The sequence below is a fragment of the Numenius arquata genome, chromosome 19 (assembly GCF_964106895.1).
Source record: "Numenius arquata chromosome 19, bNumArq3.hap1.1, whole genome shotgun sequence".
NCBI classification, from domain to species: Eukaryota; Metazoa; Chordata; class Aves; order Charadriiformes; family Scolopacidae; genus Numenius; species Numenius arquata.
Window position 1 is genome coordinate 480,843 of NC_133594.1, and position 16,145 is coordinate 496,987.

The window sequence follows — 16,145 nt, forward strand, 5'->3', positions numbered from 1 at the left end:
CCTGTCCCCACGCCAGGGACCCATCCTCATGGCCAGGGTCCTGTCTGCCCCTCAGCCAGTGACCCACTTGTTCCCACGGCCAAGGATCCGTCCCCACAGCCAGGTTCCCATCTGTCCCTACGGCCAGGGACCCATCCTCACAGCCAAGGACCCACCTGTCCCCACGGCCTCAGACTTGTCCCCCCGGCCAGATTCCCACCTTCCCCCTCACCTCCGCCCCAGCCAGGGACCCCCATCCCGACGGCAAGGAACCTGTGAGCCCAGGGACCCATCCCCGTGGCCAGGGTCCTGTCTGCCCTCACAGCCAGGTACCTGTTCCCACTGCCAGGGACCCACCCCCACGACCAGGAACCCATCTGTCCCCATGGCCAGTGCCCTGTCCCCGTGCCCAGGGTCCCATCGCCCCGGGGCGGTGCAGGCAGGGCCACAGGCAGGGCCACAGGCAGGGCCACAGGCAGGGTGCAGGCAGCGGCTGCCGCCGAGCGCCCCCGCTCCCGCCGCTTCCCCCGCAGGCACCGCCGAGCCCCCGCCCCGGCCCGGGCGGCTCCAACCCGGACATCCGAGTCCCGCGGCGCCAGCGCTTTCGCTTTGCTCCGGGGGCTGTGCAGGCAGGGCCGGCAGGGCTGTGCAGGCAGGGCTGTGCAGGGCCGGCAGGGCTGTGCAGGCAGGGCTGTGCAGGCAGGGCTGTGCAGGGCCGGCAGGGCTGTGCAGGCAGGGCTGTGCAGGCAGGGCTGTGCAGGCAGGGCCGGCAGGGCTGCCCTCAGGCCGTGCCCGGGGCACAGGCAGGGCCGGCAACCTGCTCTGCCCGGCTCGGTGCACCCACGCCCGAGGAAGGAGCGGCGCTCCCGGCAAAGGTACGGCGGGGGCCGGCTGGGACCGTGCCCCCCCCCCCCCGCCCATCCTAGGGCATTGCTCTGCCGCCCGCCACAGGGCAGGTCCGCGGTCCTCACACCCGGCTGCTCTGTGTCCCAGCGGGTCGTTTAGGGGATTCGGGGTTCCCGACCTGCTGGGACCCCAGGAGGAGCTGGAGGGACAGGGCGGGGGGGTTGGGGCTGCCCTTGCAAAGAGCGTTTCTCCCCACAGCCCGGCACAGGGATGCAGAGGTGCCTGCTCAGGGCAATAGGATGGAGCTCAGCAGCTGTGCTGGGAGTGCTGGGGGTGGCCGTCTTCCTCCTGGTCCTGACCCCTGTGAAGGATGCTGTTCTTCCTACGAGGAGCAAAGTAGGTACCCAGAGAGACCTTGGGAGTGAGCACCAGACCCTTTCCACTTCTTATCCTTCCATCAGCTCTGCATTCCTCTCCGCTTGCACATCTTCCCATAACCAGCCCAGCTTTTCAGGGCTTAACCTAACTGGGGTAGCACTGGGCAGATCAACTACGCCCCCAAACCATGGTCTTGGCTCCTTGCTAAGGATGGCGGAGAGAAGCAGCCCTCCTTTCTTGGGACTGCTCCATCTGCCACCCTAGACACTTTCTGTTCTCTGTTTTCAGACATCCAGGCCACATGCTGGGTTTATATCTCTCTCTCCTGTTGCTTGCTGCTGGCTGACTGTTAGAAAACAGTCAGGGTTTGTGAGATTTGCCATTCCCCAAGGCCTGGGAGCAGCTTTGGCAGCCCGAGCCCTTTGGGACATGCCTGGATGCTCTGCAAACCACCCTGCTGACCTGCACGTCTTCCCTTTCGGAGCTGTAACTCCCCTGAATGGCTAAATCAGGGGGTTTAGAAGTGGAGTGGGGCTGCTAAAGGGAGGTTGGATGTGCAAACCTACGCTGCTCACATTCACACACGGGAAGTGAGAACAGAAGTGCTCAAAACCCCCCATGGCACCTGGTGCAGTCCCGAGCTGTGACCCCATGTCCCCTCTGCCTCCCCCAGTATGGTCTGGTGTTTGACGCCGGCTCCACGCACACGGCTCTCTACATCTACCGGTGGCCCGCGGACAAGGAGAATGGCACCGGCATCGTCTCCCAGGTGGAGGCCTGCACCGTGTCCGGTGAGTGTGCGGAGACGTGTCCATCCCTCTCTCCCAGCATCCTGGATCGCTGTCCCAGGCTCTCACAGCATCGTCGGTGATCTGAGTCTTCCGTCCTGCACTCGGCCAAAGGGAGATGGCCTGGTGGAAGAACCAAAGTGAAGTGTTAGGGGGTATAGTTTGCACCTCAGGGACCCCTACAGTAATTGGGGGATCCGGGGGTGGGTAAGGAATTTGGCACCCAGTTAGCACGGTTCCTGGAGCCAGTCCAGTCTTGGAGCCAGTGGTTGTGGATCAACTCGCAGCCTGGAATGCTGGATGTGCAGAGTTGGCTCCTTCTCCCATGCAACTGCTTCCTTGGCTCTTCTTCCCACAACATCTCTTCAGAGATACTTTCATAATGTACAGCTTCTTGTTCCCATGGGGCCTCCTAAAAGCTCTGCAGAAGTCCCTAAACGTCACTGTCTTTTTGCTGTTTTTTATGTGCACTTCCTAACTGCTCTTTGGGTCAGCAGTTTCCATTTTGTTATCTGTAATGGCACCAAACACATCAGAGTTTTGGGCAGTGACTGGGACATCTGGGTATTGCCAAGGAGGTCCAGAGAGTTCCCTGGGCCTGGAGAGTGGGTGGATGCGTCCCCTGGTGTCCTGTCCCTCCTGGGTGGCACCGAGCTCGGTCCATCACGGGGTGCCCTCTGGCAGGTCCTGGCATCTCCAGCTATGCAGACAACCCCGCTGAGGCTGGAGCCAGCCTGAAGCCCTGCCTGGACAAGGCCATGAAGATCGTCCCGGCAGAGCAGCAGCGGGAGACCCCCACCTACCTGGGGGCCACAGCGGGCATGCGGCTGCTGAGGTACCGGCACTGCCTGGAGCCACCACCCCCGACCGCTTCCCCACTGGGCATTTCTGCATCGTAGCGGGTGGAGGGGCTGGGATGGGGCCTGGGCATACGGGGGCCTGGGGTTATGGTGGGCCGGGGGCACAGGGGTCTGGGGTTATGGTGGGCTGGGGTTATGGGGGGCTTGGGGCACAGGGGGCTGGGGTTATGGTGAGCTGCTCCCTGGACAGTGCGTGGTGATGGGCAGAGCACCCGTGTCTGCGTAGGCCCCCAGGGTGTCCAAGGGCTGGCCGTGCCCAGGGGAAGCCCCCCAGCCCACCCCAGCACCAGCCTGGCAGCGGCCCCGGCGGTGGATGAGCCTCTTCTGCCAGACCGGCACTGACCTTCCCGCACGCCGAGGCAGAGCCCGCAGGCGGCATTGCCGGGGGACTCCCAACAGCCCAGCTGAGGGATCTGGGGCTCTGCCCTGCCTCTGAGGAGCCCTGAGGCTTTGCAGAAGGCGCAGCCTCTTGCTGTTTGCCCTGCTCCGAAAGCTGCCCAGCCAGAGCCTCCTCCACCGCACGGCGGTTATCTCCTTCCCTGGCAGGGAGCAGAACAGCACCAAGGCCGAGCAGGTCTTTGCCGAGGTCGCCAAGGCCATTGGGGAGTACCCCGTGGACTTCCGTGGAGCTCGGATCCTCACGGGGAACGAGGAGGGCTCCTTCGGCTGGATCACCGTCAACTACCTGCTGGAGACGCTCATCAAGGTGCGGGCCGGGGGAGAGGGCAGAGGAGGGGTGAGCAGCGTAATTATCCCTGTCTGAGCTACACTCAGGTTTCTTTATTCCCAGAGGAGAGAGAAATGTTGGTTTAGGGCACCGGTCACCCAAATAAAGGTAGCCTGTGGCTGTGAATGGCAGATTCAACTCCACTAATAGATTAACAGCACCAAGGGTCTTTGTGTCTCGCCCTGGGCTCTCCACCTACACATGGGTCCATTTTGGGATCACAGGGATGCAGCAGTGTCAGATCCCAGATGAATGTGTTACTGTTTCCCTCAAAGTCTCTGGATCCCAGATGACGTGCAGCAGCCAAGGGGCCACATGGAGGTCTATGTGGTCAAGGAGGACAGAGGCAGGAAGGGGTTAAACAGGGAGACAGGAAGTGGAATGTCCCTGAGGGGCTTCTAAGCCCACACAACCTTGAGGGAAGGCACAGGAACTTTGACTCCCTCCAGCTCAGACTAACACTTGCCATCTTATGGGGCCAGTTTTCCTTTGCAGAGCGATGGGAGCATCCACAGGATACTGAGGTTTTGGGAGCTCTGGACCTTGGAGGTGCCTCGACACAAATAACCTTCCAGCCTGGAGTCACCATTGAGGACAAGAACACCTCTGTCTTCTTCAGGCTGTACGGCACTGACTACCCGCTCTACACCCACAGCTACCTCTGCTACGGGCAGACGCAGGCCCTGAAGTTGCTCTTGGCATCCTTACACCAGGTAACTGCCTCCAGCCTTGTGCTCCTCTGCTGCAATCTGAGGTCCGATCTCACTGAGCTTGGCAGGCAGCACCCGCTGGGTGTGATGGCCACTGGGCTTGGTGTCTTTGTGCAAACCCCCGTGAGGTTGGTGGATACAACAGGCCCACCATGGCAGGAGCCATCCCAGGGGTGTCCCAACAGCAGGGCAGGATTGAGCTGAGATAGAGATGGACACCCCAAAGCAGGATGCCTGACCACAGGCGCTGCCAGGATGGTGTGTGCCCAGGACCTCTGTCCCTGGGACATCTTGTCCACCAGATCTTCATCCGTGTACTGATGGATGGGCTATGTCAGCCCCGCCTCTGTCACAGGGGTCTGGAAGTACCCAGCCCTGGAGGAGGGAACCTGCTGGGCGCTGGGAGGTTGGGGAAGACCCAGCGAGATTTTTTGGTACCAGTGTGGCAATAGGTTGGGTTTATGGGTGGAAAGATGAACATGCTGGTCTTCACCAGTAGGTGCTGGGCATGGGAGAGTGAAGGGAGGAGGTGTTGCTGACCAGGGGGACCCTCATGTCAATAGCTTGGCTGTGGGGTGAGGACTCAACGCCAGCTCATGCTGGTTGGAATGGGCAAAAGACCACGTCCAGAGCACATTGAAAGAGAAATCAATGTCTGGTTTGGTTTTGCTTAAATGGCTTCTCAGCCTTGGCTCTCCCCTGAGTCTGCTGACCCTGCAAAGGAAGAGTGGAGACAAAAGAGGTCCACACTCAACAGAGGGTGCAAACCCCCAAGGCCTTCGGCATGTGACCATCACTGTAGCTGGTCCCTGACCACAGCGTGGTCATGCCATGCTTGTCACCACAATTCTGTGCCTGCACCCCATGGACAAAACCCTGTGGGTAGTGGGGCCAGTACACTAGTATCCTGCATCTGGGTGTGGGAACAGGCGCCGTCTGTGGGCTGTTTCTCTCCTTTCCATCCTCCTCCTCAGCGCCAGGGCAATGCTAACGGCTCCTGCTCTCTCCAGGGCAGCCCGACTTCCCAGCAAATATCCCACCCCTGCTACCCCAAGGGATACCAGGAGAACGTCACCATGGCCGATCTCTACAACAGTCCCTGTGTCCATGTACCAAGCACAGCCAGCCCTGCACAGGTCCTCACGGTGACAGGGACAGGGGAGCCAGCAGCGTGCAGCACCGCCATCCAGAAACTCTTCAACTCCAGCTGTGGGGCCAACAGGACGTGCGGGTTCAACGGGGTCTATCAGCCACCCGTGCGGGGACAGTTCTTTGTAAGAAGCCTTGTCCCCGTGGCTGTGGTGGGGCTGTCGGGGTGTGGAGGACACCAGAGGCTGGCCAGGACCCCATGAAAGCTGCTGTAGGAGAAAAGTCTGAATAGTGCCAGCCCCAAAAGCTGGGATGTGCCCGATGCCTGGGGACACGCAGGGTGCTCACCATCGTGCCAGGCAGACCCAGACCTATGTTGTCACAGCCCGAGCCTCTTTCAGTGGGGGGAGCAGTCCCCAGGCTCCCTCCCAGCGGGTCAGCAGGCATCACCCTTCGGTGCTGAGAGGTGGCCGTAGGGACCCCTGCAGAGCACCCAGAGGGAGGGACAGGGGGTGGCAGTGGACTGAGTGCTTCACTGACCTGTCGCCTTTGGTCTTACACCCCCAGGCCTTTTCGGGGCTTTATCACAACCTTCACTTTCTGAACCTGACTGGAGGGCAGCCCCTGAGCTTGGTCAATGCCACCATCGAGCAATTCTGCAACAGCAGCTGGGAGAAGGTGAGATCCTGCCTAGGAGATGCCAGCCCCATGTTTCTCCTGGGTGATGGTCAACCAGAGGGCTCATCCGCAGCCCATCCTCTGCTGTGCTGGGAGGGGCCTGGGAGCAGCACAAAGATCTCTGGACAAGGAGAGAGGTGGGAGAGCAGCCTGCAGCCTCCCGGGTCCTCCTTGCTCCCCGAGCCCAGGCACTCCTGGGTCTTTGCTCCCAGCTGCACTGTGGGGCTCTTCCACACAGCCCCCCCTGCTCTTCCACCTCCGCAGGTGCAGAAGGAGTTCCCCACCATGAACAGGACCCAACTCCGTGACGCCTGCGCAGCCACCTCCTACACCCTCACCCTTCTCCTGCAGGGCTACAAATTCAACCACACGACATGGCTTAACATCCACTTCGTCCGGCAGGTAGGAAAGTGCCCGGCAGCCCCCCATCATCCACACTTTGTGCTGTGAAATGGCTCACACCCCCCCTGCCTGGGTGGGGAGCAGGGGACAATGCGGCAGCGTGGTCAATGCCGTGCCCAGGGCAGCTCCTGAGTTACGCTCACAGGTGTCTGTTGGGACATCTGGACATTTATGTCCCAGCTTGTCTCACTGGCAGGTATCTGCAGCCCAAGGTATGCACAGAGACAGTGGCTGTGGAGCAGGACCTGGAGGTGCAACAGCAAAGGTCTTCTCTAACTCTCTGGCTTGCAGGGTACTTTACAGCCTTTCACATCTCTCTTCCTTCTCTGTCTGCACAGGTTGCTAACATAGACGTGGGCTGGACTCTGGGCTACATGCTCAATCTCACCAACATGATTCCCTCGGAGACTCCCCTGAGAGTCATAGGGCTCCAGAGAACCAACTGGATAGCCGCTACGGTTTCACTGGCCATCATGCTCATCCTCATCTTCTGCCTGCTCACAGCCATATGCTGCCAGAAAAACTCCTTTGGTTATGAGAGTCTCTAGCAGCGCTGGCTCCAGAGGCTGCCAAAGCCACTTAGTCCTTCTGCCACGCTTGTGTGAGGAGCTGCAGACTGGGGAATCACCCCCATGTGTCCAGAAGCTGTGAACTTGAGATGTGTAGCACCTGTGTCCTGGTCTGGAGAGCTGGATCTGGCACAGCCTTTATAAAATCCTGCCTGTAGCTCTATGCTCTCTGGTTATCCTTTCCTCTTGCTGCTGGTTGGAGATGCTCTAGGAGGGAGGGGATGGCCATGTGGGGCAGAGGCTCAGCGCTGGGGGCATGGGGACCACAGTGATGTGGGGTGGCTGGAGATGATGGGACCAGTGGGTCAGGGAAGAGAAAAGGTGTGTCTGGCAGCAATGGGATCATCATGGGGCTGCTTACAGCCTGCAGCAGATACCCCATATGGGGGGGGCGAAGCTGGCCCAGTAGATGGGACTCAGGCTCTGCCCTGGACTGGGAAGCCCTGCAAGGAGGGAGTTGGCAGCAGTCCCCTGCTCTCTTGCATGAGGTTCCTCTCCGGTCAGGCTGCACCCCATGTCCGTGCCAGACTCACCTTCCCTTTCCCACACAGGGTGATTTGTGAATGCTGACAGGACATATCAGGGGCAGCTCACAGGGTCCCCCTTACATTTTCTGCGGAGTCCCACTGGCAGCCAGTGGATGGGTGAGGTGAGACAGCCCATCTCTCAGAAGGAAAAAGCCTGTCCTCGTGCCCTGCTGGCTCCCCTCAGAGGTCTGGCGAGGTCTCCAGGGGCATTTCCCATAGCACTGAGCGATGCTGACTCTCCCCTGAGCCCCCGTCATCACCACCAGCCCTTACCTGGGAGACGGAAACAATAAAATCATAAATGTTGAGGAGCAAAGTAACAGGCATTTCCGCATTCGCTGCCCTTCAGCATGTTTATTTGGATGACGAGAGCTGTGAGACGCCTGCCTTTCTGTGGGGACACCAAAGGTCAGCTCCTTGCTGCTGGGGGGCAAATAACACGATGAGTCATCCACGGGGCAGATAACGAACGAGCAGAACCAAAGTCAAAGGCAAGGGCTCAGTTGTGGGCAGGACCCAGCTCAGCCACGTGTTTAGGGTCAGGGCAGGACCCGCAGGCTGCTGGAGTCTCAGCCTGACACCCACAGCGTCCAGGCCTTCTGCTGGTGGGACAGTCTGGTCTCCAGGAAGACACTCAGAACTACAGTGCCTTTATCCCAGAAGAAAAGGAAGATGAGATGATAAAATGAGATTGAGATGAGATGAGATGAGATGAGATGAGATGAGATGAGATGAGATGAGATGAGATGAGATGGACCCTCTGGGGAGGCATGGACCACACTTATGAGTTTGGGTGCTCAATGTGCCTTCTGTCTCCAAGACCATCAGATAAGCCTGAAGGATACACCCTCAGGAGAGCCAGCTTGGGTGCTGCAGAGCCCTCACACTGTCAGACCCAGCAGGGACCTTCCTGGCTGTTGGCAAACCGTGGTCAGACCTAGCATCCTACGAAGCACTGTGTCACCAAGTGCCTGCAGCCATGCACTAACAGTCTGGCACTCAGGGAGCTCTTCCATGGCTAGGTTGGCTCTCCACAGCTCCACATACCAGCTGGTGGGATGGAGGCCACGCCTGTAACAGCCATAGAGGTGTAGGCAGGCAGATGGGCATGGCTAGGGTTCCTGTGGTGCGTAGCTGATCCCAGCAGGTCTCCACATGAGCAGAGCTCCCCTGGAAACCTCATGTGGTGCCTCTCCTCATGTTAGGGGCACTCCCATGGGAGGCCAGACCTTGGTTCTTCAGTGCCGTAGAGGTTTAAGGTGCTCAGCATCACTGAGTCCCGCTGGCAGAAGTGCAGGGCACCGCAGAGCAGACATCCCGACAGCCCTGACATGCTCCTGCCATGCTCCCAAAGGCAGCCAGGCTCCTACACCCACAAGAGCAGGAGCAGGGCAGCAAGCCCCAGAGCAAGGGTGAGGACAATGAAGGCAATGGCCGCAGCCCACAAGGAAGGAACGTGCCCCTTCACCCGCACCGGAGCCTCTGCCGGGATCATGTTGGTGAGGTTCAGCATGTACCCCAGCGTCCAGCCGACACTGGCGCTCCCTGCCTGCCCGAGGAGAGAGGGGACAACACATTAGCCCTGCCACGCTGAAGATGTGTGCCACACTGGGACGTGGGGCAGGCAGGGCTTTCTGGAGCGTGGCTCACACAGCACCCCAACGCGGGGAGCTGGCTCTTTTCCCCAGTGCCACCTCCACTCCTACCCACCAGCTGGGTTTGCTGCCTACCTTCATCTGGAAGAAGATGTTGTTCCAGCTGGTCTCGTTGAACTTGTAGGCGTCGAGGAGGAGTGTGAGGATGTAGTTGGCGTTGGCGCAGTATTTAGGCAGTCGCTCAGGGTTCTCTTCAGGGTAGCTAGAAGACAGCTGGGGTGGGGACATATTTGGGGAGGAAGGGAAGTTATTTGCAGGCAATTTCCATGCAAGGACAATACCCTGACGACTGCTGCACAAGGGGCAATGGCTCTGCAGTCACCAGCATCCAGAAAAAGACTTCTGGACCAGGCAGGTATTTTGGACGTGTCCACACAACGCAACTCCTTTGAGGAGGATTTACACTCCACATGGAAACAGAATCATATTGGAGCTCCTCCTGCCCCAGATTCTCCCATCTCAGCCTCCTCATGCAAGCAACTCCTTCTCTCTGCCCATGGTGGTCGTAGCACATCTCTTGGCCTTATTCATCCCCATTTGACTTGTCTCCAGAATGGTGTCAGCAGCTGGCTCTCCTCTCACCCTCCAGTGCTACAGACCCACCTCCATCCCCAGCTCCTGTGCGGGAGGGGAGATTTTGCTGCCTTCACCTGCTCTGGCTGCCCCTTTCCTGATGTTGCATGAGCAAGGAGAGCCCCCAAGGGTGGGTGCAGGATGGTCCTGGCTCCCACTCCTTTCCCCCTGCCCCGGGACCCTTTTGCTTGTGAAGCTTCCCCACAGCCTCCCGTTGTGGGGAACATACGTCTTCCCAGCTTCTCGTGCAGAAATGCTCGATGGTCTCCCTGACAGCGGCCAGTGACTGCCCCTCAGTCAGGTTGAGAAACTTGAAGTTATAGTAAAAGGCAGAAAAGGCCTGAAAGACAAGAGGCAGAAATGCTGTTGAGTTACAGCGGGGAAACCTCCCCAGGTGGCTACCCCTGCCTCCCTTGGAGCAGGAGGTAGGGTTTGTCCTTCACTGGATTTATCCCACCCTCATATAGCCCCAGGGCATTGTCCCAGCAGAGATGACAGGCTGGGCTGTAGGTTCCTGCTGGCTGCAGCAGCTCATCAAGCGCAGGCAGAGCCTTGCCTGAAGGCTGCTGGCTAAGCTGGTATTTTTTTACTGAAAACTTGTTTTTTGACTAAGCACCTGTTTTATTAACATGGTCCCATTTGGAGAGCTGGCAGGAAAACCAGTCAGCAGCAACCCCTCGTGTGCCCTGGGGCAGTGGTAATTTGGGAGCTTCTTGCCCCTATTCTGCTGTGGGGAGGTGACAGTGCCATGGGGCATGCAGGGACACCACAGCACCGCGGGACACACTCTGCCCCTCTGCCCGGGAAATGGGAGGATGGGATTTGCCTTACAATGAACTGCCCGCTGACTGGGGGCTGGTAGACGCCGTCGAAGGTGCAGTCCTGGCTCTGGCCACACGCCGAGAAGTTAAACAGCTTCTTGATGGCAGCCAGGCACTCGCTGGCATTGCCCTGGCCCTCCAGGGTCACGTTCCTGTCACCCAGGGTCAGCCGCATGTCGCTGGGGCTGGTGCAGGGGCTGGTGCGGAAGGAAGACAGCGAGACGGTTTCAGTGTAGTCTTTTGGGTAGCAGGGGTGATCAACTCGCGTGCTGGAGGACGACTCCTGGGAACAGCAAAATCGCAGGCTGCAGCCTCCTCCAAGCCCTCTTGGTGGGATTGCTGGGCAGCAGGGTTCACCCAACGCTGCCCCCAAAGCCATGGGTGCAGGCATCTCCCACCTCTTCAGCAGGGAAAGACCCTTCTGCTGTTTAATCCTGGTCTTGTTGACCGTCTGCAGCCCCAGACTGGGCTCAACATCAATTCTTGCTCTGCTTTATCTCATTCCCTCTCTCATGGAAGCAGACCAATTTCAGGGACCCACCACATCTCTCCCCTGGCCAGCAGGATCATGATTTGGGGCATGCAAGCCCTCTCCACCCCAGCTCTAACTCTGTCTCTAGCGCCATCCCCAGCCAGGGACACCATCTAGGTCCTTTATGGCAGCATGAGCAAACCCTTCTGGCTTACCAAGGCTACTTCTCCTGGCAAGGGACAGCTCCATGAAGACCCTCTTCACCTCTGACCTTCCAAAAAATGGCCTGAGATAGATCTCTGGTTCACTTTTCTCAGGTCCACGCAGTCACAAAGTAGTTGAGGTTCGGGGGGAGCTATAGGGTCCCTGTGCCAACCCCCTCCTTAAACCATGACCAACTAGATCGGGTTGGTCAGAGCCTTGTCATGTCAAGTTTTGAATATCTCCAAGGATGGTGACTCCACAGCATTTCTGGGTTCTATTCTGATATTTGACCATCCTTATTGGGAAAAACTTTTCCCCTGCATCTGGTTGGAAACTCACACGTTCCAGCTTGAGCCTGTTGCCTCTTGTCCTGTCACTTTGCACCTCTGAGAACAGCTTTGTCCTGCCTTTTCTACACCCTGTGTGAAGCAGCTGTGCACAGCCAGAAGGTCTCTCCCGAGCTGCCGCTTCTGATGCTTCCCATGCTCCTCTCCACATCTGCCTACCCGTGCTCCACAGAGTCTGTAGCTGCTCTCAGTCACTGCTGAAGCCTCTCTGGAAGAGCATTGCCTGTTCTTATTTCATGCATTAGCAAGTCTGTGGTTGGTATCATGAGAGCAGAGTCCAATTACCCCCCAGTTCCCCTCTCACCGCAATTAATTCCTTGGCCAGTCGCTTCAGCACCTCATTCTGCCCGTAGCAGAGGTAGCTGTGTGTGTAGATGTTGTAGTTATAGCCATACAGTGTGAACTTGGAGGCTTCCTTCCAATTTATCACTGAACTTTCAGGCATAAAGCTGATTTGAGTGGATGCTCCTCCAAGATCCAGTGCCCCAAAAATGTTGGCCGCCTCTGGACGAACCCAGGTGTGTGCTTTGGGGGAGTACTGCCAAGGGGAGACAGGAGAGGGAGAGAAGTAGTACACAGCTGGGCTTACTCACCCTGAGCAAAATTCTCATCCCATTGAAGTCAATTGGGTTTTGTTACTAAATTCCACAGGTATTCAATTCAATTATTTCTGTACATGAAGTCCCACTGCCTTCCCTGCCCAACCAGCCTGGCCATTTATCAGACCCAGAAAAAACAGAGACTGAGCTGTCTCATGGTCAAGACGTGCCAACGTGCTGGGGCTCATGTGACTCTGAGTCACCACTCCCCAGAAGAAAGTGCTGGTGGGGACCTGGCTTGGAGGGGCTGCCCCTCCTGAAGAGCAAGGGAAAGGACAGAAGCCCTCTGGCAGCCTACACAGGAGCCCGACAGTGCCAGCACTGCTCTGAGCTGTCGCACTGCTGGGACAAAGGTTGGCAGGAAAGAGGTTTGGTTCAAGCTTCCTTCAGACTGGCATGAAGAACCAAACGTGGGTCATCACAGCACCACACAGAGATGAGATGGACCTTCCCAGGGCAGCGAGACAAAGCCCGGCAGGAGCACACCATCCCTGTGGGGCTACAGGGCCAACCTTGCTGTCCCCAAGAGACCCTGTGTCCACACGGTGTGGAGATGTGCCCTTAGCTTTTAACAAGGACACCCCCATTCCTGATTTCTCCCTCCCCTTTCACAGTGGGCAAGCCAGAGGATAACCAGCTGCTTCCCCATGATCACTCCTGAAAGCCCAGATCTTTCCTTCTGTGCTAAGCTGACTTCAGAAAAATCAGAAAAACTGTATAGCAAAGGATTGGGTGTTTCACTGTTCTCCCACCTTAGTGAAGGAATCCAGCAGGTAGTTGATGGTGATCCAGCCATAAGCCCCCTCCTCCTCTCCTGTAAGGATTCGAGCCCCTTTGAAAGCCACGGGGTACTTTTGCATGGTTTTAGCAACTTCGGCTAGGACTTGGTCTGCTGCTGAGCTGTTCTGTTCCCTAAGAAGGACTCAAAGGTCAGGACACATACCCAGCTACATCAATACTACAGAGGAAAAAGAAGGAAACCATTTTTTTTTTCCCAGTTCCACATACTCCTGTTTTTTGCAACATGCAATTTGTGAGAAATGATGTCTCCTGCTACATAACTTTGTCAAAGCTGGTCCTAAATCCCAGCTTGGCATCACAAATCTAGAAGCAATAGCAATCTCTTCCCTCCAGCACAGGTCAATCCCAGTCACATAAAGGTTTGCCAGGCCCCCTTTTCCCTACCTAAGTATTTTCATGGTGCTGGTGGCCGGAGGTGATTGTGCTGCAAACCCCAGGTTTGAATGTCACCCCCTGACTGCACCAAAGCCAGGGCTGGCTGCTGAGCTCAAGTGGGTCTGTGGGAAGGTGCCATCCTGGTTCCAGAGCTCTGAGTAGCAGAAATTATCTCAGGGCTGCTGGCATATGCTCGTTCTCTGAAGCGAGTAACCTTCAGGCTATGACCAGGGAAAGGCTCAGATTGCCCGGGCACAGAAATGATGTTAGATATCCGCAACTATAAAACCAAGAACCATGAAATGAGGGTTGACATTTTAAGAGAGCTAGTATGGGCTGAAGAAAGGTAAGGGCAGGTCCTGCAGCACCCCGTTGCCTCCTACCTCTGCTCTGCTCCCCCATCAGCACCCATCCATCTGGGCAGATGACACATCCCCTGGTGGCATCTCAACTCCTTTGTGTTTAAGGAATAATGAAAAGCAAACAAAGAGCTCTGAGAAGCATTTCTTGCTTGGAACTGGGCATGGAGCACCATCCTGGGACGTGGGGCCCCAGGATGCCAACAGACACTTCCGAGAAGCCTCTCTGCCCGAGGGCCAGTCACTCAGGACAGCTCAGCCACCTGTGTGTCCCCATCAGGCTGCCTTCCCCCCACTCCCCAGTCGCTTGTTCAGGGCAGCATGAGAGAGTTGGGAGCTCCTGGCAGCCTGGCCCCATGTAAGGACACTGTGTCCTGGCAGTGGCTGCTTGCAGCTTGGTTGCTGCTCCGTCACCTCTGCACCCCCCAGTGGTACCTCACCTCAGTAGCCTCATGCCTGCCGTTGCTCCGAGATAAGCTGGGACATCCCTCTGTTTCGCAGCAGGAACAACCTTCAGGGCTTTATCCAGGCACTCCCTTAGGGAATCACCAGCTTTCGGGGGATCATTGGCATAGCTCGATATGCCTTGCCCTGGAAGAGAGTCAGGCTGGGACAGGCGGACAGGGATGTGGGAGCAAGAGGCCACACAGGGCAGCGAGGTCTGTCACCTCCCAGCAACAAAGGGTGCTTTTCCAGGGTCCCCTGGTCCCCCAGTCCCCCGAGACCTGACTGACCCATGCTTACGTTCCTCTTCTATGGCTTCCCATGCTTTCAGCAGTGTTCCCAGCTCTATGGGTGAGACCTTTCCCAGCCAGGACAGTAGAGTGGGCAGCTGGGGCCAGTCCAAGGTGGAGGAATGAAAATCCGGAGCAAAACCAAGGTGCTTCAGTCCCACCAAGCCTGTGGGCACCCCATGGCGCTGAGTGTCCTCCAACCGTGACTGAAGCCAGCAGGGAGTCAGGGACCACCCTGCCTGCAGCCAAGTTTCCCCACCAGTGACAGCCCGATGGACAGAGCTCCCCAGCATGGACAAGCCAAAAAGAGGAAGGGCCAGGTCATCCCACCCACCACGCGAACACACAGGGCAGAACCAAGCCCAGGGCAGGGGGATACTGACCCTGGACATCACAGGACAAGGTCTGGCTGACCACACCGGTGTCGTTCTCCTTGTCTGAGTCCCACTCATAGACAAACAGAGAGGTGTGGGACGAGCCTGCATCAAACACCATCCCATACTGGAAGGGAAAACCGAGACATCACACTGGCGGGAGGAGCAGCAGCCTGCCCCTGGCCCCACCACGGTCCTGCCAGGGTCGTGTGGCCAGAGGATGCCCCAAAAAAACATCTCTCTAAGGCACAGCTCTCTGCACCATGGCAGAGCAGAGCAGTGACAGTGCGTTGTCTCGGCAGGGGTATTTCTCACAGCAACTGAGGGAGTTTTGCTTTCCCTCTCCAGAGATGACTGCAGCAATGCCAGCTCACACAAACATTTTCTTAGTTGTTTCCTTATGCTTTTTTATTTTGTTTCTTGGTTACATACCTTCAGTGTCTACACTGGCCCCACCCTGGGGCCAGCAACTCTCCTGTCTCCAGTGCTCTCTGCTACCCCCATGGCTGCACCGACCTGGGCAGAGACTGGCAGGGCCATGCCAGCCCCAGTCCAGGAGCACCCAACTGCCTGCCTCTCCACTGTAAAGTCCTCCACCTCACCCTAAAACCGTGTCAACCCTCTTCCAGCAGCCGGGGTGGGATGCCAAGATGCAGGGGAGGGACAGGGAGGAGCCATGATGCTTGTGAGTGGGTTAGGATAGGCTGGTGGGGGGCTGGCAGGAACAAAGGCCATGTGAAGGTGTAGCACCCTGGGGTGGGGTGCCCTGGGAGGGCAGAGGGATTGGGGCAGGGCTTTGCCCTACCCGTCTGCCCCAGGTAATCTCAAAACATGTCAAATGCTAGTGCCTAGTTTCAGAGGAGGCTTCCCTTCCTGACTTCGAGGTGGCCAGGCTGCATCTCATCTTGAGATCGGAAGAAAACACCCACCCAGCTACTACAGGGCAGGTCCTACCGAACCCCCTTGACCTCCGAACCCTGAGGATGAGCCATTGTCTCTGAGCACCATCTCTGCAGTGGTACTCAGAGACCTTCTTTTGGGCTCACCTTGACCGTGGCTGGCAGGGTGACATCTTCAATCCTCACCAGGCAGAGAACCAGGGCAATGATGGAGAGTGCGACCAGCACCCCAACTACGGCAGTGATGAAGTGCTTCTTGTTAGCGAACATCATGGTGAAGGCTCCTGCAACCCCAAACCCAGGAGAAAGGTGGTTGGACACAGCCAGCTGGGAACACCATTGAGAGTGAGAGCTCTCACTCACCGTTAATCAGTGAGAG

The 16,145-nt window shown here is 57.7% G+C and overlaps 2 protein-coding genes across 2 annotated transcripts; one reads left to right on the forward strand and one right to left on the reverse strand.

The window, feature by feature from the left end:
• The first annotated feature begins 596 nt into the window (after nucleotides 1-596).
• LOC141473528 (ectonucleoside triphosphate diphosphohydrolase 8-like) lies at nucleotides 597-7,188 on the forward strand. The gene is made up of 10 exons (XM_074161071.1): nucleotides 597-854; nucleotides 1,084-1,221; nucleotides 1,877-1,994; nucleotides 2,676-2,826; nucleotides 3,398-3,557; nucleotides 4,061-4,291; nucleotides 5,299-5,562; nucleotides 5,945-6,055; nucleotides 6,320-6,457; nucleotides 6,796-7,188. Exons 2-10 carry the CDS (start codon nucleotides 1,096-1,098, stop codon nucleotides 7,003-7,005), a joined length of 1,509 nt encoding a protein of 502 aa, XP_074017172.1. The 5' UTR covers nucleotides 597-854; nucleotides 1,084-1,095; the 3' UTR covers nucleotides 7,006-7,188.
• Nucleotides 7,189-8,919: 1,731 nt separating this feature from the next.
• On the reverse strand, nucleotides 8,920-16,039 carry LOC141473517 (ectonucleoside triphosphate diphosphohydrolase 8-like). Its single transcript, XM_074161053.1, has 9 exons — nucleotides 15,914-16,039; nucleotides 14,877-14,994; nucleotides 14,200-14,350; nucleotides 12,977-13,136; nucleotides 11,930-12,163; nucleotides 10,613-10,885; nucleotides 10,011-10,121; nucleotides 9,284-9,421; nucleotides 8,920-9,102 (listed from the first exon to the last, which is right to left on the reverse strand). The coding sequence occupies exons 1-9, from the start codon at nucleotides 16,037-16,039 to the stop codon at nucleotides 8,920-8,922; spliced, it is 1,494 nt and encodes a 497-aa protein (XP_074017154.1).
• Between the last annotated feature and the right edge of the window lie 106 nt (nucleotides 16,040-16,145).

Coding starts and splice junctions, on each gene's coding strand:
- LOC141473517 (XM_074161053.1), bottom strand. CDS start 16,039: ATGATGTTCGCTAACAAGAAGCACTTCATCACTGCCGTAGTTGGGGTG. Junction 14,995..15,913: donor CCCTGCCAGCCACGGTCAAG/GTGAGCCCAAAA, acceptor TTTCCCTTCCAG/TATGGGATGGTGTTTGATGC. Junction 9,422..10,010: donor GCACGAGAAGCTGGGAAGAC/GTATGTTCCCCA, acceptor TCCCCACCCCAG/CTGTCTTCTAGCTACCCTGA.
- LOC141473528 (XM_074161071.1), top strand. CDS start 1,096: ATGCAGAGGTGCCTGCTCAGGGCAATAGGATGGAGCTCAGCAGCTGTG. Junction 2,827..3,397: donor GCGGGCATGCGGCTGCTGAG/GTACCGGCACTG, acceptor CTTCCCTGGCAG/GGAGCAGAACAGCACCAAGG. Junction 3,558..4,060: donor TGCTGGAGACGCTCATCAAG/GTGCGGGCCGGG, acceptor TTATGGGGCCAG/TTTTCCTTTGCAGAGCGATG.